The sequence below is a fragment of the Tauraco erythrolophus genome, chromosome 13 (assembly GCF_009769465.1).
Source record: "Tauraco erythrolophus isolate bTauEry1 chromosome 13, bTauEry1.pri, whole genome shotgun sequence".
Taxonomy (NCBI): domain Eukaryota; kingdom Metazoa; phylum Chordata; class Aves; order Musophagiformes; family Musophagidae; genus Tauraco; species Tauraco erythrolophus.
This window is the reverse complement of record NC_141477.1, coordinates 23,032,030-23,058,760: the sequence shown is the minus strand read 5'-3', so window position 1 is coordinate 23,058,760 and position 26,731 is coordinate 23,032,030. Positions and strand designations below refer to the sequence as shown.

At 49.7% G+C, this 26,731-nt stretch overlaps 1 protein-coding gene across 2 annotated transcripts; it reads right to left on the bottom strand.

Moving 5' to 3' along the window:
- Window positions 1-474: 474 nt before the first annotated feature.
- Window positions 475-25,729, bottom strand: ZNF185 (zinc finger protein 185 with LIM domain). 2 transcript variants are annotated; one of them, XM_086619755.1, is made up of 29 exons: window positions 25,702-25,729; window positions 24,567-24,702; window positions 23,956-24,015; window positions 23,650-23,688; window positions 22,954-23,028; window positions 22,061-22,135; window positions 21,372-21,452; window positions 20,400-20,483; window positions 19,265-19,303; window positions 18,541-18,624; window positions 16,496-16,570; window positions 15,816-15,896; window positions 15,322-15,390; window positions 13,747-13,827; window positions 12,651-12,695; window positions 11,231-11,314; window positions 10,613-10,711; window positions 10,041-10,139; window positions 9,273-9,386; window positions 8,398-8,478; window positions 8,089-8,190; window positions 7,465-7,623; window positions 6,056-6,169; window positions 5,699-5,794; window positions 4,459-4,560; window positions 2,975-3,043; window positions 1,554-1,634; window positions 1,091-1,193; window positions 475-573 (listed from the first exon to the last, which is right to left on the bottom strand). In XM_086619755.1, the coding sequence occupies exons 1-29, from the start codon at window positions 25,727-25,729 to the stop codon at window positions 475-477; spliced, it is 2,454 nt and encodes an 817-aa protein (XP_086475881.1). The 2 variants fall into 2 exon arrangements, with proteins under 2 accessions (XP_086475881.1, XP_086475883.1); XM_086619757.1 differs by lacking the exon at window positions 6,056-6,169 and adding an exon at window positions 12,169-12,255 and having other exon boundaries at window positions 24,567-24,705; window positions 25,705-25,729.
- Window positions 25,730-26,731: the final 1,002 nt, after the last annotated feature.

Here is a 26,731-nt window from a genome sequence, read left to right as displayed (position 1 = left end):
TGGTTCCCATCTCAAAGGATCTCTACGTAAGGCATTAACTGCACCTGCCACTGATGTGTTCCCTCCTTGCTGGAAGATTGTTACAGCTGCAAAAGCACTCAGCCCTCCACAACAGGTTAGCCCAGGACACAAGGAGGAACTCTCCTTACCTTCAGGGAGGACTTCTGGACCTCTGAGGGACATTCCTCTCACCACTCGAGCCAGCCCTCTGCTCATCTCCCCCACGTGAAGCTGACCCAGCCTGTTTATCACCTTATGGCCAGAGATTCTGGCTCTAACCGAGACCCCTGGGACCAGCTCTGGCATGTTTCTAACTAATTCTGCAACAAGGGTCACTGCTTCCCACTAAAAAGCCCCAGGAAAATCCCCGTATGGGTCACTCAGTGCATGTGAGGGTTAAATGCTCTCCAGTCAGTGAGCTCCAGGAGCTCTCTCATCCAGGCGTTCGTGCTGACGCTGTAAAGGGGCACTCACCTAGAAGAGTTTCTCGTAGCATTTGTCACAGTGGACGATGTCCCGGTGGATGAATATTTTATCCAGAAGGTCTCCCATTGCTTTGTGGCAAATTCCACACTGCCGAAGGGAAAACAAGGTGGTCAGACAGTAACCGAAGCACCATCCAGTAAGGACAGCATGGAGGGGGCAGAGAAACGAACACTCTCTGTATCATTTTAGGCATGAGGCTTCCTCCTCCCACACTCACCATTTCCACAGACTTTACTTGTCAACTTTGCAGAGGTTGAGAGGTTCGGCGAGACCTGCACTGGGGCACGAAGGCCACAAAGCAGCAAGTCTACCACAAGGACAGGGACACGAGGAAAGAGGGTGCTGCTATTCCATCAGATGACACTAAAGAATTCTCTTTGCTCTAATATGCGTTTGTTTGAGGAGCTGAAAAGCTTTTGGGGGACACAACCAGCACCTGTGACTGCATGACTTTTTCTGTCCTGATGTGGAGGCCAGCATTTGGCACAAACTATATACATTACTCTGAAAGTCTGAGGGCAGAATTTGCACCAGGATTCCTCCTCCCACCACTTCGTTTCACAGCAGCACACAGAAGGCAGTCAGGAAAGTTGGTTTTTTTTACCCTGAAACAGTATTCGTGGCAGCAGATGTTAAGATGCTCTACTATGATCTTGGGGCAGTCCCGGATCTCGCGGCTGCAGTAGCTGCAAACGGGTTCACTGGACCTGTGAAGGGACAGAAGAGTGAATTCCTCTGCAACACAAGCTGGTTCCAGTCCCAGCACTCGTACCAGAGGCTTCTTACCTAACACCAGCATCGCTCTGCGCCAGCTGCCTGCTGCTACAAGTGTTTGACCATGTCCAGTGACAGTACAGAGGGACATGTGTTATCCCAGGGATGCAGAGACCACATGGCAGGGCAGTACAGGTCTCTAAGTCAATGACACTGTATTTTCCAAAGATCATTTACACTTCACGCTGCTATTTCACCCAAACACATACCAATATTCTAAAAAAGCAAAACCTTAAAGGCATTTCTGTTTAACATTTTGCTGAAACCCCCAGGGCAGCCCCCAGCTGTCCTACCTCTGCAGGGGAGCGCTGGACAGGTAGCTGTGGTGGCTGTAGGTTGCTGTCTCCAAATCGGTCAAATCCACAAGGCTGCCACTGGGGACAGAAGGAAATATCAGCACTTGACAGTGATCCATGGGAAAAGCATCTCAGACGGAACCACTAATCATTAACCTAAAGTCCTAACTGCAACATCCCACCTGAAAAGGCATTTCCCTCAGAGAGGGAGGGCTGCTCTGCCTGATGGAGGGGGGCTGTCAGAGCAGGAGCTTCATCTCTGTTGTACTGACGCTGAAGATACTCCTTAGGGGTGGCAGTACCCTGCTCCCTGCCCCACACCACAATCCCTGTGCCTCTGGTCAGACTCAGAGCCCGCTCCGGGCTCAGCCTGGCAGATAAGGTTTGGAAGGAGTAGGCACTTCCAAGGGCAAGCAGAGACAGCAAAAAGCTGGTGGCCCCAGCATCTGACCTAACTTCAGAGCACTGAAAGACATGTCTGGCTGCCGCTGCCCCCACGGGGAGAGGCAGGATGTGGGCAGCGTGGCTGGGAAACCGGGGCACGCACCCCGAAACGCGAGCCTGAGGCCGAGGGAGGCGGCATATGGTAAAACATCACACTGATGTTTACATACAGACCCTATAAACAGCAGCTATTTTCACTGCTTACTAAACTCCCAAATCCTGAACTATTCTGGAGAAAAGGACACAGGACACGTCCTTAGTCTCAGCCAGCTTGAGTGCTCCCTCTCTGCCTTCTGTTTGCCCGTTTTTCAGACGCTGCGGCCATACGCTCATCTTTGGTTGCTGACATCTGCTTTGCCGACCTACAGGAAAGGCTGGAGATTTATGGAGCCTGCAATCAGCTCCCACAGTCATGCCAGCACAGCACTGAGGGAGGGTAAACGCCAGCAGGGAGGCATCAAACTGGGTGTTAACTGGCTGCCACATCGGCGTAAGTGCAGCGTACATAGGGCCAAGTTCTGCTCTCGGTCACATTGGTGTCAATCTGGAGTCGCTTTACTTGGTCACCTTTGAGCAGAATACAAAAGACTGAAGATTTAAGCTTGGAAATGGCATTTTTAAACTTTTTCTACACTGCGGCGTAGTGTTTTCACCCCGGCACCCACCTTGGAGGCCGACCCACTCAGGGGGAGAGTTTATCCCCCCTCTTCTCTAGGAGCTGCAGGACACACATCCTCCTGTCCCCGCAACGGGACCGGGCAGCCCAGTGGACTGCAGAGATGCCCGTCTGGGTCCCCAGAGCAGCACTGCTGCCTTGGCAAACCTCTCTGCCCACCTGAGATAGTGATCCCCCCAGGGCTGACGAGCTCAGGCCCAGTGGCAGGCTAACGTGGCGTGTGTTAGCTGGCAGAGCCACACGCCGCTGCTTTGCACACGCATGTGGACACACGACTGTCTCCGGACACTCCTCATACCTGCCGTGGCGCGGGGAGGCTGAGAGCTCGCTGCTGTTCACGTACTCCTTCACAAAGAGGACCCCTTTTCTAGGAAGGGCAGAAACAGAAGGAGAAGCATTTGCATTAGAAAAGACTGGAGCTGATGAGAGACAGCACAAGGGACCCCATGTGTGCACTTGGACACGTCACGCGTGCGTGAAAAGGCTGGGAGTGGGATGCTGTTGTTCTTCAATAAATACTGAATATCGAGCTTTGTTGCTAAATAACACCTAATACACGCCTCTAATTAACCCACCAAAACAAATCAAGTTAATTAAAACAAATGGGATGGATAATGTAACTCTTTCAGCCAGTTATCCCCTGTTTTGCAAGGATAAGTCTTTCTCGAATCGTGTCGGGATTATGCACACAATAAGTATTCAGAGAGCTCGTGGCTCTGCCCGTTAACGTTCAAACCCTCCTGGCACAGCACCACTCACAGGGACTGTTTTGTCACTGGAACATCTCCAGCGCTTTCATCCATTATAAATTTATACTGGTTTGTTTTGGGGATGTTTTTGCTTACAGAGCCGACCTTTCCTAGCATATTCCTCCTCCTTTAAAATTCTGATTTCAGAATTACATGCCCCCATCTGCCTGTCTGTGGCTCTGTCACGGCTCGAGGGGGGACACCGTGCCCACCGGCTCTCTTCCCAGCGCCGTGAAATGAACTAATCGGGCTCTTTCTCCACGGTGCCTTTTCACTGCTGCCTATAAGCTGTGATTAATCCTCTCTTCTTACACCAGCAAACTAAGCCATGTCACAGCTAAGGAGAGAAAAGAAAAAAGCTTTTTTTTTTTTTCAACCTAGCATACACACTTCCCATGTGGAGCGTTTCAGCTGGGAGCCTCCCACTTAGGCAGGTTGTGATGAGCAGGCTGTGGCAAGGCCAGGAGGACCCAAATACTGCCCGTCAAAGCCTGTGCTGGCCTCTCACCACTTTGAAACCCCCAAATTGTGTAAAACTCTGCAGCAGTTTTCACCTCTGAGGTGAAGCCTCAAACTGGAAACCACAGATCTGAGAATACAGCTCTGAGCTGACAGCTGCACCGTGACGAGATGCTACCTCCTGTACCACACGAGGGGTCAGGGTCCTGTGCCAGCCCCCCCCAAACCTGATACACTTGCTGTGGGCTGTTCACTTGCTCACCATGGACTTCCAAGAGCCCCACACCTGTGATGGGTGCCTACGGCATGAGGAGCTCCATCATGTCCCTCCAGCTACAATGTGTTACGGAGGATTCATGATTTTGCCACAGCTCTCACAGTGACCTACATCCTGGTCTCGAAAAAAGGGCACCTGGAGAAAAATACCCAGCCCACCTCTCCCTTCTGGGTGGCTGAGAAACATCCTGTGGCCCAGATGCCACGCAGCAAAGCCTGACTTGTCTCCCCCAAGAGGATGGCCACATGCAAAACCTGTATTGCAGCGCGAGGATGGTGAGCACCCTTGGCTCTTTACCCGGCAGCGCTGGCATCGGGCTGGTACCCAGCAGTCGCTGGGCTGTTGTGGGGTAAGGTGGTGATCGGGCTGCTGATCCTCTCACTCGAACTTGAGAGAAGCCTGGCAGGAGAGAGAAAAGTCTATGAGCACTGGAAACATGAGCCATGCCATGATCCAAGCTGGCAGCCAAGAAAAGACCTACCGCTATTCCTAGGAGGGCAGTTTGGGGGGTGCAACACTAAGGCCCCATACAGATTAATTCATCTTTATGGCAGACCTTTTCTCTTTTCACAGCTGCCACATAACAGTACTGCTTTCCCAGAGAAGTGATTTGGAAAAGTCTCATTTTTAGGGCCATGGGAAAAATGGTCAAACAAGAACTTCAAATAAACGCAGAACTCGAGCGAATCGTGCAGCCCGAAGGGGAGCAGCCCTGGAGAGGAACTGCACACAATGTACTGCAGGAGAGGAGGAGATGGGGGACATATTGGCCAAAGTCCAACATAACTATCCCCAACTTCATAATTTCAAAAGCTGCAGAAGGAAGAAGGCAGCAAAACTATGGCTACTGACACGTCTTCAGAAAACAGCTCTGCCTGTCCACTCAGCAACGAGGCCTGTTACGTTTGCCTTGCAGGGATGAAGCTGATCTTGCCTGGAGCCAGTCCCAGGCCATCCAAGGATCTTGTGTCTCCTGTTCACACCCACAACACACTCCCCTTTACAGATCCAACACTCAGACCTACGCTGGTGCCTCCATACTGTAGCAGACTGCACGTGGCTGGACTGACACTGCCATGAAGGACTGCAGAAAGCCCAGGGTAATGGTATTCCATATTGGATACCTCCAGCAGCCTTGCTCTAGGACCAGTTCAGTCATTGAATCATTGACATTCTGGAGATAGTGACATCTCTTGACATCTCTCTTTGCTTTTAGCTCTCCTTTTTTCTGTAGCCTCTCCAAAGGCCAATGTCTGGTCAAGGGAGGGTAGCCAGGAACCAGCCCTTCATTCTCCTGTCACTCTGTTCTGGCACCCCACATGGTGAAAAATCTCCAGAGACCAGAGATGGATGTATCACAGACAGCTGGGCAGCTTTTGCTAGGAATGGTTTAAGAGTAGTTCTGTGCCTCTAGATCACACATCCACACTCTGGAAACCATTCATCTCTCTTTCAACTCTTGGCTTTGCTTCCTAGCTTCTCCTCCACAACCGTTCCGTGGAGGTTTCCCTCTCAACCATCAAGACTACCCATTTACCTGGTGCTGTTATAGTTTAAGCTGTCCATGTAGAACGGCACCCTGTGGCTTCTTTGGGAAATGGACATGGCGGTATCTCTGGGAAGGGAGTCGTGGCTATGAAAGGAAGTGATAGAATCTCAAGCACTGAACTTGAGCACGTGAGGGATCCTCACAAGCGGTGAGAATCTTGGCTAAACGTCTCCCTGCTCAGCATCAGAATCACCCACGCACCACAGCCATCCACACGAACCGCACCTACTGCACATGCTTAGATCTGGGGAATCAGAAGTGGGTCAGGACACTCCAGATACTGGAGAAATGTAGCAGCAGGGCATTCTTTGTGGTAACAAGTCTGGATTCCCTTTGATTTCTTACCGTCCGGCTGTGGGGTTGAATTCGCAGAGCCCCCTGGCACTGGTGCTGTCGTACCTGCTGCTCCGCGGGCTGCTTCTCCCATCATAAACTCTCCCTTCGTAATCGGGGGTGGGCCTGGCAAGGAAGCACAGAGTCCTGATTACGTTGTACCAGGAGCCACTGGGGTCCCCACACTGGCTTACTGACATGTCGTCCCAGCAGCAGTCGCTATCGCGATACGGTCTCCCTTTGCCCTGCGCTGGTTCTGCAGCGCACACGGAGCTCTGGGGCTGGGAAAGCAAACTCCAAACCTGATGCTTGAGGGTGAAGTCAAAGTGGCTCTGTACTCAGTATTGTTTCTTCCCCCAGCACCCACCAAAACCACCACTGCACCATCTGCACGCGGGAACTGCTGAGCGGCCGACCCATCTGGGTGTCAGACCTGCACGTTTTCACTTTTCCGAGACAGAACCCATTACTGGAATGGCTTTAACTGGTGGGCAGAGCTCCGGCTCTTTCAATAGAGAAAATGAGCTTATAGCTTATGGTCATGCCTTTCTTGCCAGCGCCCTGGGGCACAGATTATGTTTATATTGTATATCAGCACTTTGGTCCTGATTAAAGCTTCAGGCAACTGCATAACTTAATGTTAAACACTGCTGGGAAACCCTGCAAATCAATGCTGCAGTACAGAGAGAGGGGGGGACGGGCTAAGCTCATCATAAGATGAGAAAAACCCCGCTCCGGGCAGGACACGCGTTTGGTCCACGAAATAAACCCAAGGGCAGGAACGAAGCCCGAGTTTCCTGCCCTGCAGAGAGACGTGTCAGCAGCACACAGTGCCGGGGGGACAACGGGCTCCGGAGTACAGTAGAGGTCTGTCCCATTTATTCTAATCCTTGTCTGCAAATGCCTCTGAAAGCAAATGAGAGCTTTGTGACACCAACTTTCTGAAAAACGCTAAAAGAGCTGAAGGCCACATTCAGATCACAGGAGTGTAGATATATTCATAAATAATAGTTGTAAGTGTACAGCTTGTCTCTTAGGTCATTGAGGGTCTCGAGAAATAAAAACATAACCGCTCCTGAATCATCTCCGCAGTTACAGAGGAGAAGCACATGTGGTCTCTACACATCTGTCAGGTTTCCAGGGACTGTGTAGGTGGTCTGAATACAACCAGCCAAGAACTGCCCAGTGTTACAGAGCAATCAGCAGCTCAGATCTCCTGAATCCCTTCTTCAGCCCTTCAGGTCCCCAAATGATCTTGTTCCATGTGTTGTGAGACCTGGCAATACTGTTGCGCCCTCTGGGAACAAAATCCTGTTCTCACTTCTTGATGCAGTCATCATACAACCTGGCCCAGAGTTTCTGTCCAATATTTCTGTGCCAGCAGCTTTCCTTGTCTCTGCATCCCATCCCCAAACCGTTACCTTCTGGTGCCGAATACTTGGCTGTCTACATAGGACGGTATCCTGTGACTGGGTGCTGGCACGCTGGTGTTCAAAGGCTGGCGGTCCATGTACAGTGGCATGGCATGCTGGGTCTCATGTGCACTGAGAGCGCTCTCTTGTGAGCTGAAGTTAGACCTGCTAAAGAATTAGAGCCAATTTGACCATAAAGCCAGTGACTGTATTTGCTGTGACCAGCTCACACAAGTGTTCAGAATTTGCCGAGGCTGGATCATGCCTCCTTCTACTGGCAATCAGGAGAACCTGGGGCACCAGGCTGCTAACGGGTTCTCAAGGTCTCCTAAGCCTCATATTCCTTTTGTCAGTGTCACTTGCTGACTGTACACTGGGCAAACTCACATAGGTCCAGGACTTGACCCTGGAGGTGTTCAAGGCCAAGCTGGACAAAGTCTTGAGTAGCCTGATCTACTTGAGAGGCGTCCCTGCCCATGACAGGGAGTTGGATTAGATGATCTCTGAGGTCCCTTCCAGCCTGTGCCATTCTATGATTCTATGGCTTCAGGCAGGTTTGTATCAAGAAGCAGGAATGGCAAAGGAGGAGGATTTGAGAGCGCTGACGGGGAGAAACAAAGGGTCCCACTGTACCTGGCTGCCACTGGGTCAGGCTCATTGTGTCTCCAGTCTCCTGGGCTCTCGTGGTGACTGTCTGTGGTGGGGCAGGTTTGTTCTTCATAAGCTGGAGTGATCCTGGCCAGGGAGGAAAAAGCCTGTTAGCATCTTTAGCACTTGTGTGTAAGCCTGTCCACTGCAGTGAGGAAATGCAGTAATACCATGACTATGGTGGGGTTTGAATCCAGCAGCCAAGAAAGGAGCATTTGCAATGCCTTTGAGCAGGGCAACAGGGAGAACGTGAGATGTGCCAGCAGTGAGGGCACGCTGGCCCCCTCGCCATACCTTCCGTGCCGTGGGTCGGGTTCCTCTGCACAGTGGGTCTCTGGGGCAGTGATGCTGCTCTCTCTGGGTGGAGCGCTGGACCTGCCAAGACAGTGACCATTACAGTCTGCACAAGTGCCACTGCACATAAAACGACCGTAGGATGTGGATGCAACCCCTGGTGAACCTCCTGCCTCGAGAAAAGTACAATATTCCCGCATGGGAATATGCCAGAGAATCCAAAGAGATGTGGGGGGGGAAAAAAAAAAAGAGAGAAAATACAGATCTCTAAAAAGTAACACTGAAAGGAAAGAAAAAATAAAGCTCCTGATGAGCATCAGTTACCTGTTTACTCTTTCCAAACTTGACATTTTAACTCTGGTCATTTATTTATGACCATTCTATGATCCACTACCTCTACGTTACGTTTCAGACTAAGAGCATGAGCTGGCCTCATCTGGGTACCATCTCAGAAGTGTATCCACTAGATAAACCCACTGCAGAGCCACCCTGAATTTACACCTGTCTGCATTAACCCAGGCAAAAGTTTGTTTGCTTTTTCCATCTGGTTTTGTATGTTTGTGCACCCCAACCCCTCTGGGAATACCAATATCCGGCAGAAAATCTGAAACCGGCTTGGATTCCTGCATCAAAACTGCATTTTGCATTCCTGCATCCAGGGGGCCAGTGTTTGATGCCTACAGCTAATGAAGGTGTTTTCTCCCAGACTTCCATACAAAACCATGGCACAAGGTTCACCCAGCAGAAGGGGCACTATAATCAGGCACAAAAGGGGAGCCTGGGAGATTTTATCAGCACACGTATGTGGGGGAAGACACACAAGGAATTCAACATCCTACAGGAAAAGGCAGGGGGGTGATTATCTGATTCCTTACCCAGTCATGCTGGGTTCATGGTCAGAATGTTCCTTTGACCTGGGAGGCTCTGGGTGGACATCATGGTCAGGAGGTTCTTGTCCCTTCTCAGCATGGTTGTTTGAGTCTGAAAACCTAAGATAAAGACCTGTGCTGAAGGCAGCGGACAAAATCCTGCTGGGGTGGGTAGACATCCATCCCCAAGGCAGGAGCCATCAGGCAGGGAGCAGGAGAGACATTGTTTGGCCAGAGCTATTCCAAACTGCCCTGGTCCCAGACGTGATGGGAATCCTGCGCACAAAGCCCGCTCTAGCTTGCAGGGTCACAGCTAAAGGCCTTTCATCAGAGATTGTCGCAGAAGGAAAATGTCAGGTGCAGGAGAAAGCGCTCGTGTCAGGATTCCTTGGACTGACAGATGCTTCTAAGACCTCAGGACACACTCACGCATGACTTTGGAGCGTTCATAAATACTTGCTGAGATCCCTGGGCAGCAGAAGCTATTGCCTGCCACTGCAGTACTAAGGGAGCCACGGTGATGCCAAAGGACCTATGTCACATGCTGTCAGTGCACATCTCTTGGACTTCCCACACTGTGAGAGCATCTCATCCAAGTGGCTTTTCCCATCAGCACGGGTGGGATTGCCTGCTGGGATGTGCCGTTATAAACTCCCCACTCCTGGGTGCAAAGCAGAAGAGCTGCTCTGTGGTCACAGCTACATTGGGGCAGAATGAGACATGATGAATTCTGAAGTGAGCAGATACTGGGGGTGAGCCCTACCGACCGCTTACCCTTCCTGGAGCAGCTCTGGTTTATAGTCATCTGAGGCTCGTGTGCTCTCGTGCTCCCTTTCTCTAGGGGCATTCTCCTCTTTGAAATCTTGGGAAGACCTGGCAAAGGAAAAGAAATCCCACTTGTAGCTGTCAAGCACGAGCACCTGAAGGCTCAGCTCAACGCACACTGAGAAGAAAGTAAGTCACAAGGCTTCGGTGGAGGATATTCCAAGGGCTAAGCTGTAACCAGCACAACGAAACACAAAGCTTAACTGCTTGGAATTCAATGGATGGGTCAAACAGCAACATTTTCACATGCTGAAATTAGCTCTTTAAAATACCAGGGGCTACAGGGAAGAAATTGGGAAACGGCAAATGCATTTGCTGTGTGGTTAGTCTTCAGTGAACACAGTAGGAAACGTGTCACTTCACTGGATGGTGGTGAGAGGAGCAGTTTAGAGCTGATTGGACAAATGGCCCTTATGCTGCTGTTCTCGTGCTTGATATTTCCTGAGCAATCAGTAATGCCAAGGCTTTCAGCAATGAGAAAACATATTAGCAACCACGGGGTTAGCACCCCAGGTCCTTACATCACTTCATTCCAGTACGGCTTGCCGTACGCTGGGACCTCTGGACTCGTGTATCTGCTCTCTTGGGAGCTGCTTCTCTCCTTGTAGCCCAGGACAGATCTGAAAATCAAAGAAAGGCCCATTACATCTTTAAAAACTGGCACCTGAATCCTTGCACTGGTGAATACTACCTGCTCAGCAGGCAAGGCTTGTGTCCATCTATGCCATTCACTGCCCCACAGCAGGATTTTTCTTTAGGGACCACGTTTAGGCTACAGCTGCGTTTCGATGTGTTTCAGCTGCCTTTCCGCTCCCTCGCTGCCACTCCAGCATCACCACAGCATTTCACTGGATCACCAGCGAGTGAGAAGGTGGTGACTGAACCCCACCATGCACACAAGCACCAAGAGGAGGAAAAAAAAAAAGCTGGGCTGCTTGGATCATATCAAAGCAGATGGAGGAGGGATACAATGCAAGTGTCTTGGTTTATTTTGCAAGCTGTGCTTTAAACCTCAGCACAGTTGCCTTCATCCTTGGGACAAAAGCCACGAAAAGACGACTCTTTCTGTGCCTGCCTGTTCAGATTTCCCTTAATCCTCAGTATCACTCATATGCCCACTAAATTTACCCAACGTTTACCTTTTAAAGGAATATTCTGTGTCCTCTAGGTGCACAGGGGCTCTCTCAGTAGGAGGAGAAGGGACACCAGACTGCAAGCTAGACCTGTCAAAAAAAGGCAAGAATCTACAGCTCGACAGCTTGCTGAAGGCTTCAAGGGGAACCTGTATGAAATAACAACACTGCACTTTATATGAGACCAGAAAACAGAAGGTGATTTTCTCAGAGAACTGGTCTTCCTTCAGAAAAAAACCAAACAAACGTTTTCACTGTCTCTCATCAAGAAGAACAGAGGCTGTTAGTGGAACTAATGCAGCTACTTGGCCTCAACTCACGCACGTCTTGGCTGGATACGAGACTTCTCTGGCCTCACAAGATCGTGCACCTGGGACAAGGCACAATATCAATAACTTTGGGGAAAACATTCCTACATTACTAGCGGCAGCTCTAGGTCTTGAGATTTACACCATACTACTGGGAGCCCTGTGATCCTCCTCGTCCCAGCTAGGAGGTTTGAAGACATCATTTGCTACCTCAGGTCCTTCGGTAAGCCATGCATGGAGTCAAGTCCCAAAATAACGGACTAAAGCGAGTGAAGAAAGCAGCTTCAGGGAGATCAGTGTGTTTACTGTTAACAGCAGCAATTCTTTCCTGACTCTGCACCCTGACATTGTCAGGGGAGCAGGCACGCTCTAAAAAGCATGTGGAATAGAGACATTTTTGAGATCAATGCTAAAAGCAACGATAAAGCTGCTGTATCTGCTCCCAGGCTGCTTCTGCAGAAAGACGTTGACGTGTAACAGAAGGAATCCTGTTCCCACTGTTCAGCCACCTAGGATTTTCTGGCTCCCCTTGCTTTGTTGCCCAATTTGGACTCTGCTTCCAGCTCTACTCTGGACGAGTCACATATTCCCCCCCACCACATCTGCCCGCTGTGAGCACCAGTGCCAGGCTCTGACCTCGCAGGTTCAGACTCTGCATCATCCCAGTAGCGAGAGGGCTCGTACTGGTGGTGCAGCTTGTCTGTAGCATCTGCGAGCCCGTCCCTGCCATCAGGGTTGGACCTGGGAAGAGAGAGAGATTCATGGGTCACAAAGAAGCTCAGCAAGTTGGAGAACAGAGCAAGCAGCAAAACCAGCAAACATGAAATTTTCCTGTCTCAAACGTAACATCTTTTCCTCCTTCCTGCTTGGCTCAGTAAATGTCCTGCAGCAGACCTGAAGGGCAGAGCCACAAACCCAACCAGCTCACACTACTGCATGGAAAGAAGCTGAAAGATCTCAGTCCATTTGGAGCTGGTCAATCAGGCCCACCCCCTGCTTTGCCAGTGCTGCTCCCACAACACATTTGTTAGGGCAGTACTAGGTCAGGAGAAGATCCCTCTTGCTCTAAAATGGAGAGGGGAAGTGAGCTTCACACCGTTAATTGGTTTAACACTTACTTAGGTGGGTAAAATCCATTGTTGGCTTCTGTGTGTTCAGGATAACTGAAATGGAGAGACACTAACTTTAGAGAACATCTTCGGTCTGCGTAACGCTCTACAATTATTTTCTTATGCATTTAATAAACGAGAGAGGAAGAAATCCCTAAAACCTCCCGGAGATGTTCCTCAGTATATTTCTACAGGTAAAATGGCAAGAAACTTTGGGGAAACTCAGTGTGTATGAAGTACAAAGGAGCATCTAGTAACTCTGAACACCATCAACACGTGACAGATGCCAGTGGTATGGAATCGGCTGGAAATTCAAGCCAAGACTCTTCCAGAAACAGTGGGATGTCCTCCAGCCCCCAGCTGCAACACCAGCACCTCCATCTGCACACACGGAGGGAAGGAACGGCCCCGACCCCGCTGGCTTGTCGCGGGGAGCTGACCCAAAAGGCGAGCAGAGCAGTGATGGTGGATCTCATTTGGGCATTTGGAGACAACCACCAGCTCAGCGACACTGTCCTGCCTGCCACTGCGGGGTTTTTAACCTCTCTCCACAGTACCTTAGAGCCAGGACACAACTTTGCCTCGTCACTGAAAATTTTGGGTTGCCAGAGAGTTTACAGGACGTGCAATTTCCCTTTGTGCTTGGGTTTTGGGGGCTGGTTTGGTTTTTGGGGTTTTTTAGGGGGTCTCTTGTTGCAAAAGTAAATAGGTAGGTGGAGGCTGGGGGCCTAGAGATACATGGAGTGTGAACCTCTCCATACCGTAATTAAAAAACAAAAATTACATTTCAGAATTGGCTTATGTTTGGGAGTAAGCCCGGAAAATGCAGAAATGACCCACAAAAGTGATTATTGTTTTGTATGATAGAAACTAAAGAAAAAACTGGAACAAAATATCACAGGTTTACTGAAGAAGGCAGCGTTTTGTTTCTTTCCCTCTTCTTAAATAAAATTTTAGAGAAGCCGCCACAGTTCTGCAAAGCACAGACTGAACTGTGTTTTTTCTGCCAGTAAATATCCATTCAGAGATTCCGGCGAGCCCAAGAGCAGCAGCTCCTGATCCACACAATGCTCAAATCGACCCAGGAATGTCACACTAGCTCTACCTTCCGCTCGTGGAAGCCACGGTTGCTCTGGGGGCTGGTTCATCCCATGGGAACCGCTCAGGCTTCTTCAGAGATTCGTCACTAGGAAAACGCCAGTGAGGTATGACCTGACAGCATTTATGTCATATCATCCCAGAACAGTCTACTGTTGGTCAGAAGGAGCACAAAACGGGGCCAACTCAACACATCAGGACAGGAACCTTCTGAGTGCAGTGGCCCTGCCTGCTCTTCAGCGGTTATGGAGATGTGCTGCTCCCTGCAGCGAGGTTCTGCTCACCCCTTTGCTCAGGTGAGCCTAAGTACCCTACAACAGCTGTTCTCTCTCTGCTCATGGGCCAGAAAGGTCTTCTACAGGTCCACCAGCTGGACCCCACACCCGTCCTTCACTCCCCCAGACCTGTCGAGCTGTGTTGCCTGTCTCCTTCCTTCCCTGCCAATTACTCTCTCCAGTTTTAGGTGGCTTAAGTAATGAGGCATCCTCTCGTTTCTCCGGGAGACTGACTCACAATTAGGAGCAGCTATGTGACCCGAGTGACCCCCAGCACAACGAGCACATTGTAATCAGGCTGCCCCTGCAATGACATACCAGGATATATTCACGGGCTTCAGTTGAATGACCACAACAATAGTCCAGCCTCTTCCTTTTCTCAAGCACTCTAGACTTTGCTTCAGCCTGAGATATTGGTTTGGGAACATTTCTGAGCTTTATCTTCACTAATAGAGGTGGAGAGTGAGTTGCAATTAACTGTAGATGCTACAGAAACTCATTTGGTGAACCCAAGCCTTCTACAGCTGCTGAAGCACAACAGAGCAGAAGGTGAGGCCACGTGTACAACTCCACCTACCTCAGCCTAGGCACAGCCAAAAATTCAGAGTGGTAACACTGAGAACAAAAAGATACCTGCTAAAATGGGGTACGTTTTAAAAATCTGAAATGCTCCTGTGCACAGTCCAAAGACGGCTGGACAGAAGGGTACAAGGAGGGCCAGAAGCTTCCCTGCCCTCAACTGCAAGTTCCCTGTCTCACCTGTGCAGCTACACAGTGTCAGAGCTCTGCCCCTTCATGTGTCCAGCACCTGTACCCATGCCTTTAGGTTCCCAATCAGCTCCTTCTTTCTTAGGTTTTCCTCCACATAACAGAGCTTTTTACGCTTTCCCATTGTTCAGCCACCCCTTCAGACTTCCTACAGGGTGCAGAGGACCAGAACCACTGCTAGCAGGAGCCACCAGCAACTGAGGTTCAACACATCCCTTGCAGGTGGAAGAAGCTCCCCAGGGAACGGCAGTGGGAGGGCAACTGGAGTGGTAAAAAATAAAATAAAATAAAATGCATGAAGTAGACTCTTTAGGGACCGAGCCAGAGAGGAGAATCCTTGAGGGAGGTGAAGGAAGAGCAGAGAAAACCCACGAGTTGCAGCCTAGCCAGCAGACGAAGCTCTTGGAGCGCAGCCCAGGACCATAACCGGAGAGATGCCATCTGTTGGAGACCACTAGCAGGGATGTGCTACTTCTGAGCAAGAAGCAGCCTCATGCCTCATGTTCAGCAGCACAGACCAGCCTCTCTCAGCTTCTTACCCGTCCCCACGCTGTGACACAGTCTCAGATGAGGGTTTCCCATTAGGGACCTGTCTCTTGTCACCATTTCTGCAAGGAAAACAGCAAGAATGATTAGGTGGGGAGGCGAGGGGACACACCACGAGCACGGGCAGGGTGTGCTACGTGCAGTGCAAGGGCTGCAGGAAAATGAAAGCCTGGTCAGTTCAGGCGATGGAAAAGTCTGCAGTTTTGGGGTTTATATTGTCAGCAGAAAGAACTGAGTAATGTTCGAGCTGTGGGAGGCCCAGAGCTTCCATCTGGGTGTATTTCCTCCCAGATTGCTAATGCTTTTGTAAAGTGCTGCTTTCTTGGATTCCCTGTGCTGTAGTATTTATTGTTCCGTGACTGCGCTGCGTCCAGAACAATCGTGTGTATCTGGGAAAATACCCCCAAGCAGAGCCAAACTCTCCGGCCCAGATGCCCCTTGCTGTCCTCAGTGGAGCTGTAGGATGATGCAGGGACAACAGACCTACCTGATTTCAGTAGAAGTGGAGATTCTCTCTGAAGTTTCACTTGAGGATGTGGTGGTTTGGCTCTCGCTGCCTGTTTCAGTGCTGCAAGAGAAGGCAAAGAAAAAAGCTGTCATTCCTGAACAAACCAGCTCCCCACGGCAGCTGGCCAAAATTTTCCTGCATTGAAGTGTTGCTTTCTGTGAATAAATAAAATAGAAAACAAACATGACTGTTTTCGACACGCTCACTTACAAAGTTGTCTTATCAGAGCAATTTTTAAATTAAAAAAAAAAGATATCACCAGGAATATCTACCTGTGCTGTGGAAAACCACTTCAGCACTTTTTATACTATAGCCATGAACTTAATCAAACAGACAAAGCTGGAAGCAACTGAAGATCATTCCACTACACATATTTGGCAAGAAAGAGTTCAGATGTTTGGTATTTTTCCCTTCAGGTTTCGAGCCCTTCTGTCAGGATGTTGTCAGATCCTTGCAGGACATAACATGGATTTTGGACGTAAAATCTTTTCAGAACAGCTGCCTGCATCCAAGAAAAGTCTCCCGTGCACAAGACTGACACATTTGCTTCATTTCACCTCCCAGATGATGCCCACAAAAGTCTCTGACCTACAGCTACAAATGGGCTGATACAACCACAAAAAACATCCAAGACCTCCTGGACATGCCATAAAACTCACCTGGAGGGAGATGCTGCTGTTGTCTTCAGCTCATTCCACGAAGACTCAGTGGTGGTTCTTCTTAGCCCATTAGTACTGATAAAAAAAAAATAACAATCACCATGTAACAAAGCATGAGAAACAGATTTTTTTTTAGGTGCCTTCTCCTGTGAAGGGACACATCCTGCGTTGGCCCATGGCTCTTGTGTCTGCTTCCTGGGCAGCGAGGCCAAGCCCTGCTGTGCAAGGGCTGCCACGCAGCTGTTCCTAGGCACTGCTGCACAAATGGGACCAGTATCTGCCTTTCTGCTGAAACACTCGGTCTTTAGAAACCGTTTTTTCCCATTTGACACAGCTGGAGCCATCTCTATCCCCCCCGTTTCGAGTTTGCACCGAAAAACAGTTTCCTCAAACGTACAGATTAAAGCTCGAGTGCGTTCACAAAATCCATTTCACCGTGGAGCATGTGGAAGGGAGGGTAACTGCTTCCCCACCCTGCCTCAAACCTGCACCACGACGGCACAAAACTGCCACCAAAACTCATGAGGCAGCTCCTCCATCCCAAATGTATAGCATTTCGGGCTGAAAGGCCTCATTTGTTGGACTTCCTGCTGGGCTCACTCCGGACCAGAGTGGCAGAGAAGCTAATAATGCTGCTGCCTGGCATCGAGCCACCCCTCGGAGCAGGAATAGGGAGCTGAATCCCAAATTAAATGAATCTGCTTGAAAACAGAGGATTCCCCCTCCTAGGGCAAACATTTCCATTTCAGCCAAACCTTTCTGCACACTGGTCCCACTCAGCCCCACACCACGTGCCAGCTCTTCCCAACCAGCGTGGGCTACAGGAGGGTGCCAGGGCTGCCCCGTTACACCAGACACAGCCTCTCCCCAGGTCTCACGGGCCACGGCAGGAACGCTCCAGCCCATGTGCCATGGCTCCGTACAGCTCCGTGTACACCTGGGCTTCACAGCAGCCTGGAAAGGGGCTGGGGGCTTGAAACGAGGCTCACATTTCCCATCAAAGCAAAGATCAATTTAAAGATTCATAGATTCATAGATTTCTAGGTTGGAAAAGACCTTAGAGATCATCGAGTCCAACCATCCCTAATCCCCATTAAACCATATCCTCAAGTAGATCATCCACCCTATTCTTAAACACATCCAGGGATGGGGACTCGATGATAATGAACCCCTCAAACGTCTCTGGTTGCACCTCTCTGTTGCCATCACAGTAGAATAATTACATCTAAAGTCTAACAAAAAGCAGAGAGGTGGCTCAGGGGACTGGAAATAATGAGATGTTATTTCATGTCTAGGTGATGGGGTCAGTTCGCACAGCCGAGTTTGCTACGAAAAGAAAATCATCACTACCCGATGTAGGCATTCTTCCCTCTGAGGGTGCTGAGGCACTGGCACAGGTTGCCCAGAGAAGCTGTGGCTGCCCCATCCCTGGCAGTGTTCAAGGCCAGGTTGGATGAGGCTTTGAGCAACCTGGTGTAGTGGAGGGTGTCCCTGCCCATGGCAGGGGGCTTGGAACTGGATGGTCTTTGAGGTCCCTTCCAACTCAAACCGTTCTGTGATTCCACGATGGCTGCTCTGCCACCTCCTGTGAGTTGTCTTTCCAGAAGTGCCACCAGGCTCATTCCTGTGGCATGTGAGCACCTTGTGAAGACAGGGCTGATTGGGCTGCGGAGCAGGATCAGGAGAGAGGCTCAGTGGCAGGTTTACACCGTACAACTCACACTAGAGTTGGCCTGTAGTTAAATGCAGTTTGTCACCTCCTGGGGCTGTCAGCTGGGTACTTAATGCTCTGGCCCCCTGGCCCCATGCCTGCCCGTTTGTTTCACCAAGTTAGCTGATGTCATTTTTCATTTTGGATCTTTCCTTTTTTGCAGGAAAGGGGCAATCAGGATTTTCTGAGAAGCCTCTTTTGAAAAGCCTCCATCTCTAGTTGTGTTCAGATAGCTGCTACCTTGCAGACAAGTGCAGTTACCTGCAAAGATGGTAGATCAGCATGCCCTAAAATCAAAGGCAGTCAACACACTGCTCCAGGATGAAGTAAATACCTGTTGTCATCTGGTGAAAACCTGCATGAACCAGACACAGTCGGACTCCTCCTCTGCTGGCCTTCCTCCTCTTCTATCTCGATTCTTTGAAAAGGCAGAGAGAGACACAAACATCACACCATTTCCTACTCCCCACTGCTAGCTAATCCAGGCAGTTTATTCTTGTTTTCCCTTAAGCTATGTTTTCCCTTTGTTTCCCCTAGAGGCAGATTTTTCCTGCTCCTCATGCTCCCTGTGCCCTGCTACTGGTGAGCATCTCAACTGGCTGAATGCAGTGAGACCTTCAGCCCAAATCAGTGGCATTTTGCTGTCAGAGTTGCTTCACAAATAGCATCAGCTGAATGCTCAAATTCCAGACAGCGCCCTAGCCATCATTTCCCTGTCACACCAACTGCTTTAGAAATTAAATGCCTCAAGTCTGAAGAGTATTCACCAGCTTAGCGAATTGGAACCAGCCTTCCCTGGAAGAAGAAAGGCAGTAAACAAGTGTCTCCTTGTTTCAGGTTGCCCATAACCCAAAGCATCATCAGTACTGTATTCTCAGTGATTACAAAACTGTAAGCTCTCAAAAGCCAGAGTGATTCAACCCAGAGCATCCTTTTTTAAGGGAAGTGTCTCTCCTCTGCTTTGAAACACTTCAAGATCTCCCATCCCAGCGTTTAAGAGCAGGTACAGCAATCAGACACGCAATCCCAGCAGGACTTGCAGAGGTTCAATGACCTACCTCTTGGCGAACAAGGGTGGAAATTCTTGTGTTGGGCTGCTGTAAAGGAAGCAGAAAGGCAACAGTGAGAAGTGCAAGGCATTAAGGGGTCACGTAACACCATTTGGGCAGAGCTGACAGTGACTGGGTGTGTTAAACCTGTGCAAATTACAGAGCAGAGGAAATGAAAAGAAGAGTGGCTAGTTACAACATGTGAGGTGAAGAACCTTCCCCAAAGGGTCTTTTTAATTTTATGCCTTCCTGATAGTTGTTTTTCTTCCTGCACACAAACCTGCCTCCCTCCATACCACACGACCCTCAGTGCCCCAGAAGAACTAGCAGCCAGTGCCAGCACCCTTCCCGTCCTTGCAGATCCTGCCCAAGCATTTGTCTCACCCTGGGCACAGCCGAGTGCTGCTGGCACATCCCTCCCTGCCTCCTCCTGCACCAGCGACCTCCTGGTGCCTCATTGTGTCACCCTGAGTTATGTCAAGAGGAAAAGGATTCATAGTGAAACTGAGCTGCAAAAAAGTCACTATCATGGCTCCCGGGAGATCAGAGACCTTGGAAATCTGCTTTTTTTTTTTTTCCCCTCCCAGAAAAAGAGATGGACAACAGAGCGTTGAACACCAGTAGCTCCCACACATCCTTCACATTCCTGTTGCAGATCCACACGTTACTGTTAGGTTCTTTCTCCCCACAGAACTATTTTGAAGCTGCAACTAAGATCAGGATCTTGTAAATCTCACTATTGTTCGAACACAATGGAAAGGCAAACTGTTGCGAAACGCTGATCCATGCAAGATGCAGTTTCTATGTGTTCTGCTTTCCCCCTTACACGCAACAAAACTGGAGAGAGCAGTATTAAGAACTGAGGGCCCAGGGAATTAGGAACTATCATGGTTTTTCTCTTCTTGAAATTCCATCCCTCTCAGTAAAGAGGGCTTCCCAAGACTCCTGGAGGATTTCCCCAGTTCTGCAGAAACCTGCAGATACCCTTGGCGCTTCTAGAGGGATGGCAGCTACGTCTTCTCCACTCATGGGAAAGGTACCCATCACCTTCAGAGGGTCTCAGGTCAGGCCACCATCCCTGTGAGACCACCTTCAACAGCCTCTTCCCTGTCTCCTGCCCCACACTTGCATGCTGAAGACTCACCCATTGCTTTTCTTGGCCGCCGAGAGGACGTAGGCACGTTCTCTGCTGGCAGTGCGTCTCAGGACACTGTTGGCTGCCTCTGTCCTGAAAGGGAGGGAAGGGGTCACCTTCTGCTCCTGCTGCTGGTGGCCATAGCATTTTCAATGGATGTAAAGTGTCAGGCAAATAAAAATAAACAAACCAAAACAACTACCTCTTCCAGGAGGGCAGAGGGAGTTCTCTTTTTCGAGACCTGGACTCTTGCAACATTGCATACCGCGGGACAAAAAAACGGGATACAGGCTTTGTGGCTGACATGCTGCACGGATTGCACGTGTCTGTACAGACATCAGTGCCACCAGATGTACCGAGGGAGAAGTGCACATCTCTGAAAGCACCTTTACTGGTTCGTCCCCAGTGGGCAAACCACTGAGTTTTCATTTGTAAAAGTCTTGTATCTGAGGAAAAGTATCTTCAGAAACTCGGCTGAAAGCAACAAGGATGCTGCCTGCATCAGATGCAGATCTGCCACACGGCCAAAACACGTTCCACTCCTGGTATGAGAATGAGAGATCCGTCTGGATCCGGACTTGGATGCGAGTCCGCGAGCGGTCCGGCCGCAGAGGCGCAGCCGCAGGCTGCGGGAGGTGGGCACCCCCGTTACTGCCAGGCTGGTTGCACCTCTCTATCTTTTCACATAGACACTACGCAGCTGATGGATTCCACAACCCACTTCCAGCTGCCAAATTAATTGGGGTATGCTGTCAGGGTGAATCATGTCAGGCTTTTAATTATATTTTGTCGGGAGCGCGGTCGCCTGTGGACATAGATGCGCTCTGTGTAGGAATATCAGCTGATTATTATTTTATTGCAGTCTAATGGCTTAGCTGTGATCACCATCGAACTGGCCCTCCCAGTAACCAGCAGTTAAAATGAAGTAAGTCCACTTGTCACTGCCCCTGCCAGAAGAAGGAGGTTACCTGGAGGGCATACCTCTTTTTATGTTCATCTGGAGTAAACGGCACATCCTCCTCGTCCAAGTCCACTGATTTTTGCCTGACGTTATACGGAGCTCTGAAGCAGAAAGGGCAGGAGAGAGCCAGGGTAAGGGAGCTGCAAACCCCAAGGTAAATCCAAGGGCAGGGCATGTGGAAATGGGTTTAGACCCCAGGAGCATTGCACACAAGTGTGGAGGACACTTGTATTTTTCACGCACAATGGGGTTGGCAGGATTTTGTTTTCTCTGTGTAGGGGTTAAGCCTAGAGCCTGGTTCATGATAAACACTCAGCTTTCAGCTTAGAGCCACAGTCTGACATGAAAAGCTGTGCAGGAAAAAGCTGTTCTGCCACAAGGCCCCTCCTTTCTCCTGGTGCAGAAAGGCCAGCAATGCTGCAAACCAAGTCCCCAGGCTGCGTCCTCCTAAATTTCTGCCTTAATTACTACCAGGTGATACAATTCACTCCGTACAAAGGCCATTACCAGGTCAAGAAATGCCTTATGGCCCACGCAGCCCTGGAGGTGCCACCAGGACCTGCTTCAATTTCTAGCGACAGCTCTGCAGCGCTCAGCTGAAGCAGCCGTGCCTGGCCAGGCACCCACGTGCTGGTGGCTTCATCCCTGAGGCTCAGGTGCTGCTGAGCCCGTGCACGGACAGAACGTGCTGCTCCCTTTGCACACTCACAGTTTCTTGTAATCCTCGGTGGTCATCCTGTAGCCAGAGGAAGAACGGCACTGGCCGTGTCCCTTCGCGGCAGCGCTGCAGATGGCACAAATCACATCTGTTAACACGACCCTCCCGAGTTCTCACCCTTTGCCACCCTCACCACGCTCCACACGATGGGGGAAACAGGGTGACCCCAAAGATCCACTCTCTGAATTCTCTCAAAAAGCATTTGCCTTCTTTTCACGGCTTTGGACTGGGATTTGAGGTCTACTTTGCTTCCCCAGGGCCACCGTGAGTTGGCAGAGCTGGTATGGGGATATCCCTCTGTGGGACAGTGCTACTCTGTCCCAGGATCAGCCAGTGAGACTGAAGACGACACCTTGTTGCATCACCCTTCTCCCCAGATGAATCAAAACAGGGTGAAAGATGGGGTTTCAAAAGGTTTCCCTTGAGGTGCAACAACACACTGGCTTAGATCAGAGCCACACTTAGGTCTTACTTACTAGAACGGAATGTAAGTGCTTCTCACAAGACAGGTTTCAAAAAACCCCAAAACCAACCAGTCCACATGAAAAACATCAAAACGGAGCCTTACAGCTTTGCAAGGATTCCGTGTGATTTGTCCCCCACTCAAAACTATTTGCTAAATTTAACCCAAACCTGTGAGTGCTTTCACAGCCAACTGCCATCCCATGCTCTGGTGAGGAAAATACAGAGTTTGGTGCCTTGGCTTTTTCCCATGTCTGCTGAGCGGAGCTGTTAAACGAACAGCCTCGTCTTCCAGCATCTAGCAGGGAGTTAGTGGAGCTCAGTGGAAGCCCACAAGCACTGCCCAAAGTAAGAGAATGACTAGAAATATGTACAACATTTAAAAGCTCATTTTCATGAAGAGGAGGAAGACATACACATACGTTTTTCGTGCTTCATTAGGAGATGAAGAATTTGGCGTGGAAGAGGTCTTATCGATGGTTCTTGTGAACACCCCTCTGGGGAGAAAAGAGACATGTTAAATCTTTTGCTGGACAGGGTTTGGAACCAAAACTCAGAGACTTACAGACACTTTTTGGCCTAACAGCATCTGTACGTCCTGTTGGGAGGAAGGTGCTGGCTCAGAACACCAAGAATTAGAAGGCCTTTCCTTGGGAGAGTCATCCTGAGAAAAGCTCCATCTTCCCACTCCCTGGCCTTAGACAACATGGTAAAGTCAGCTTGCATACAGGCTTGGGGTATGGTATCATGGGGCTTGCCAACCTGTTCAGGACTACAGTGGCATCAGAGTCTCCATGGGCAACAGCCCAACAGTCAGAGGAAGCTGAAGCAACAAGCTTCGTCGCTACACCAGGATGGTGGAACATTGTCATAGCACGATAATCCTTCCATGTGTGATCGTCACATCATACAGAGATCAGATTTTCTGTTAACATCACCATCAAACTACCTGTTAAACGAAACTCTCAGGACTATCTCTTCCCCAAGGTACTCCCTTGAGCATTGAAATGTTCCTAACTAATAGGAGAACCCAAGAGATAGTAACATTTCTCATGCTTGTTGCTCCTGATCTAGTTCTCCTTCCCCTATAGCCCAAATATATGCCACTCTGTACCAACCTGATGAGATATCCAGATTGAGGCTTGGAGGCAGAAGACCTGTGCAGAGAACAGACGTTGGTGAATTAAGAAACACGTGGAAAAACAACAGCAGCAGCACCAGTGTTAAAGGAAAACGTCCAGGTGGCTGTCAAGCCAAAAATCCAGCTCAGTGGGCCTTGGGTGATACCTCAGCTGCTGCACCAAAACTAACCTTGGAGGGATTCACTAAAAATGAAGGAACAGACGTTTGTGAAGAACCAGTGGAAGCATGCACTGACCCCATGAGATAACACTGGAAGCAGCAGGATGGGTCCCCAAAATTACCTGTCATTCTGAGGAGCAATAGGTGTTGAGGCTGAGGATCCCCCACCGGCCTGTCCAGACCTGAGGGAAGAGAAAACACAACGACATAATGAACTTCTGCCCTGGCTGGGCTGCCTTGCTGAACATGGCAGTGATGTTGTCAGAGGGAGTTGCTAAGAGGAGACCGGCTTGGGCTTGGTTTTGTTTCGAATTAAAGGGAAACTGGTGCAGGTCGTGTTGGTTTATGGTTTTATTGGCCTGGCTGGTTTATCACTTAAACTCCCTCTCATCAAGGTCTGCCCCCTCATTTGTCACTCTGGACATGGTGAAACACAACCTGGCTTAAAAAAGCCTGGGAGATCTCCTGAGACTTCAGATCTACCTGTGCTGCTGGATTCCCAGCTCCCAGGAAAGGCCGTTCCTCAGAGCTTCTCCCCAACCTGCATTTATCAAAATTAAACAGGAGCACCGCTCCCCTTTGGCGGTGTCATTCCCTGGCATCATGGGGACCCCAAAACATCCCAGCACCACATGTGCTGCTTCTGCAGGCCAGAGAACCTGCAGAACCTCATGGGAGGTTGATGAGGGCAAGGGAAGGGAGAAGAGGAGCATTCCTCAGGGACCACACTTACAGCGGGCTGCTCTTCTTCTCATCCTCGGAGTCTGAGTTGTGGTGGTGGATCCAGCTCTTATCTCCTTTCAGGGTGGTGCGAACCTTCATCTGCCTAATGATCCTCCTGCGGTCTTCATCGGTGGATGGAATGACACCTCCTAGGAGAGGGGAGAAGGGTTGCTGAGGAAGGGCAAGGATTCACAGCATCAGCAGGTGGGTGGATCCCAGAGAGGAGGGAGCACCAGTCTCCTTTCAGTCGGAAATTCAAACACCGAATGAGCCTTTTGCCACATCTGATGAGAGAGGGAAACGAGCTGTCATCCAAACTTCAGGATCAATTTACTCTGGTGCATCACCTCCTCTACAGAGAGTTTCTTCTCTCCTTTCAGAGGACTGCTCAACACTAATGAGTCATTTTCTCTCAGGAAGACCAAAGACATTCAGGGGGTGGTCTAATCACTTATTTACAAAGCCATGAGAGTTTCCTCTGGCGATTCCCATCACATCAGCTCCAGCAGAAGGCTGTTTTGGTTTGTGGGAGAGGATGACACGTCTGGAGCATGAAGCTGAGCCAAGAGTTGGGGGTTAGAGGTAAGCCATAAAATCCAAACACCCAGCTGTCAGCTTTCTCTGGTGGCCTGTCGGGCTTGGAGGAGACACATCCTTTGGTTCCTCGTTTCCATGTTTCCATCACAAAGTTCAGTTCTAAAAACGCACTCTCAGACCAATACCTCCCTAAAGGGGTGGGCAGACAGAGACACGGGGAAGCCATCCCGGTCAGCTGCTGCACTGGCTGCCAACTGCTGCTGCGTTTTCAGTAGACATTTCAAAGACAGAGAATTTTGAGGAGGGTCTTGAAAAGCGAGTAATATGGTAGTTTATTAGTCTCTTGCTCATCTCAAACCTCAGCCAGCCTATAAGCTCTCCAGCTCTCTGCACCTTCATGGATACTGAAATGATAGCCAAATGCACGTAATTTTGGAAGTGCAGGTTGGAGCAGGTCCCAGACAATGAAGCGGTGTCTGCTGCCCTCGGACACAGCGCACTGGGGGAGTTGGGCAGAGACGTTACAGCAAATGACAACTGAGCAAAGAAGGCAAAGGAAAGCCACGGCAGCAGGCAGATCCCAGACAGCTCGGGATGGGGAAAGGAACTACCTTTACTGACACCCAGGGACATCATGGTTCTCAGAAGCACCTTCTCCTTCAGTTACTGTTTGAAGACAACAAACCCCTGGAAGAAATGAAAAAGGGGAAAAGCAGATTAGTAGTTCTGATATAAGCAACTTTGAAGCTATGTGGAAGGGAGAGCATCACAGCCACAGAACTGGGAGGATGGGGAGACGGTGCCATATATACTGGAGCTGTGATTTCTCCCCACGCCGTGTACGTTCAGCATCAAGGACAGGAAAAATCAAATGGGCGTGTTCTCCACACCAGTACGTCTTCAGATTGGCCACGACAGATGTGTCCTTCCAGGTCTGGGAGGAAAGTGGTGAAGGAGACCTTGGCAAAAGTGCCCAGAGCCACTCAGGTGGGACAGACCTTCTGGAGTCTGTAGAACTCAGAGCAGCTGAGGCTGCTTGGTGAACCTTGGTATTTTTCTGCAGTGGGAACATAACACAAAGGCTTTTGGCAAATTTCAGTTGGCAGAGATATCTGCTGTTCCCCCAAGACACAGCAGAGAGAACGTCCGACTGCCTGTCTCAGAAGCAAGAGTTAGTTACTGCTTCTGATGGCAGTTGGGTGTCTCCTTCAAATGACCACAGGAAAGCAGCAAGGAAAAACTCCTGGATGTAGAACCTCGGAGATGCTCTGAGATCAGGAATTTGCAGAGCACTGATTGTTCAAGTGCTGTAGCTGAATCAAAATCAACCACAAGCTAAAGTCAGAAAAAATAAATTGTTGTTTGATGCTCTGCCAAGGCAATTATTATTTTTTTAATTTGTAAACAAACAAACAAAAGAAAAAAAACTCAAAATGGACACACTGTTTTGAGATCAGTAGAGCCCAGGTTAATCCAGCACCTGATTACCTGTTTATCAGAAATATTTCTTTTCTTTCTTTACTAAGGTTTTTTGTGTAAGCTGTGAGATGAGCCCTTGTTTCAGAGGAGAAAACCGAGGGCAGCTTCCAGCTTTTACAACACTCCGTTCTTTCTTTGCCAAAACTCTCTGCTGAAACT

Bases quoted from the DNA above. Each gene is read 5' to 3' on its own strand.
- ZNF185 (XM_086619755.1), bottom strand. From the start codon at position 25,729: ATGATGTCCCTGGGTGTCAGTAAAGGTA. The intron at 3,044-4,458 runs GTAAAGAGCCAA...TGCCCTTCCTAG, and splicing joins CCCGATGCCAGCGCTGCCGG to AAAAGGGGTCCTCTTTGTGA. The intron at 1,194-1,553 runs GTAGGACAGCTG...GTCCCTTCACAG, and splicing joins TCCAGCGCTCCCCTGCAGAG to GTCCAGTGAACCCGTTTGCA.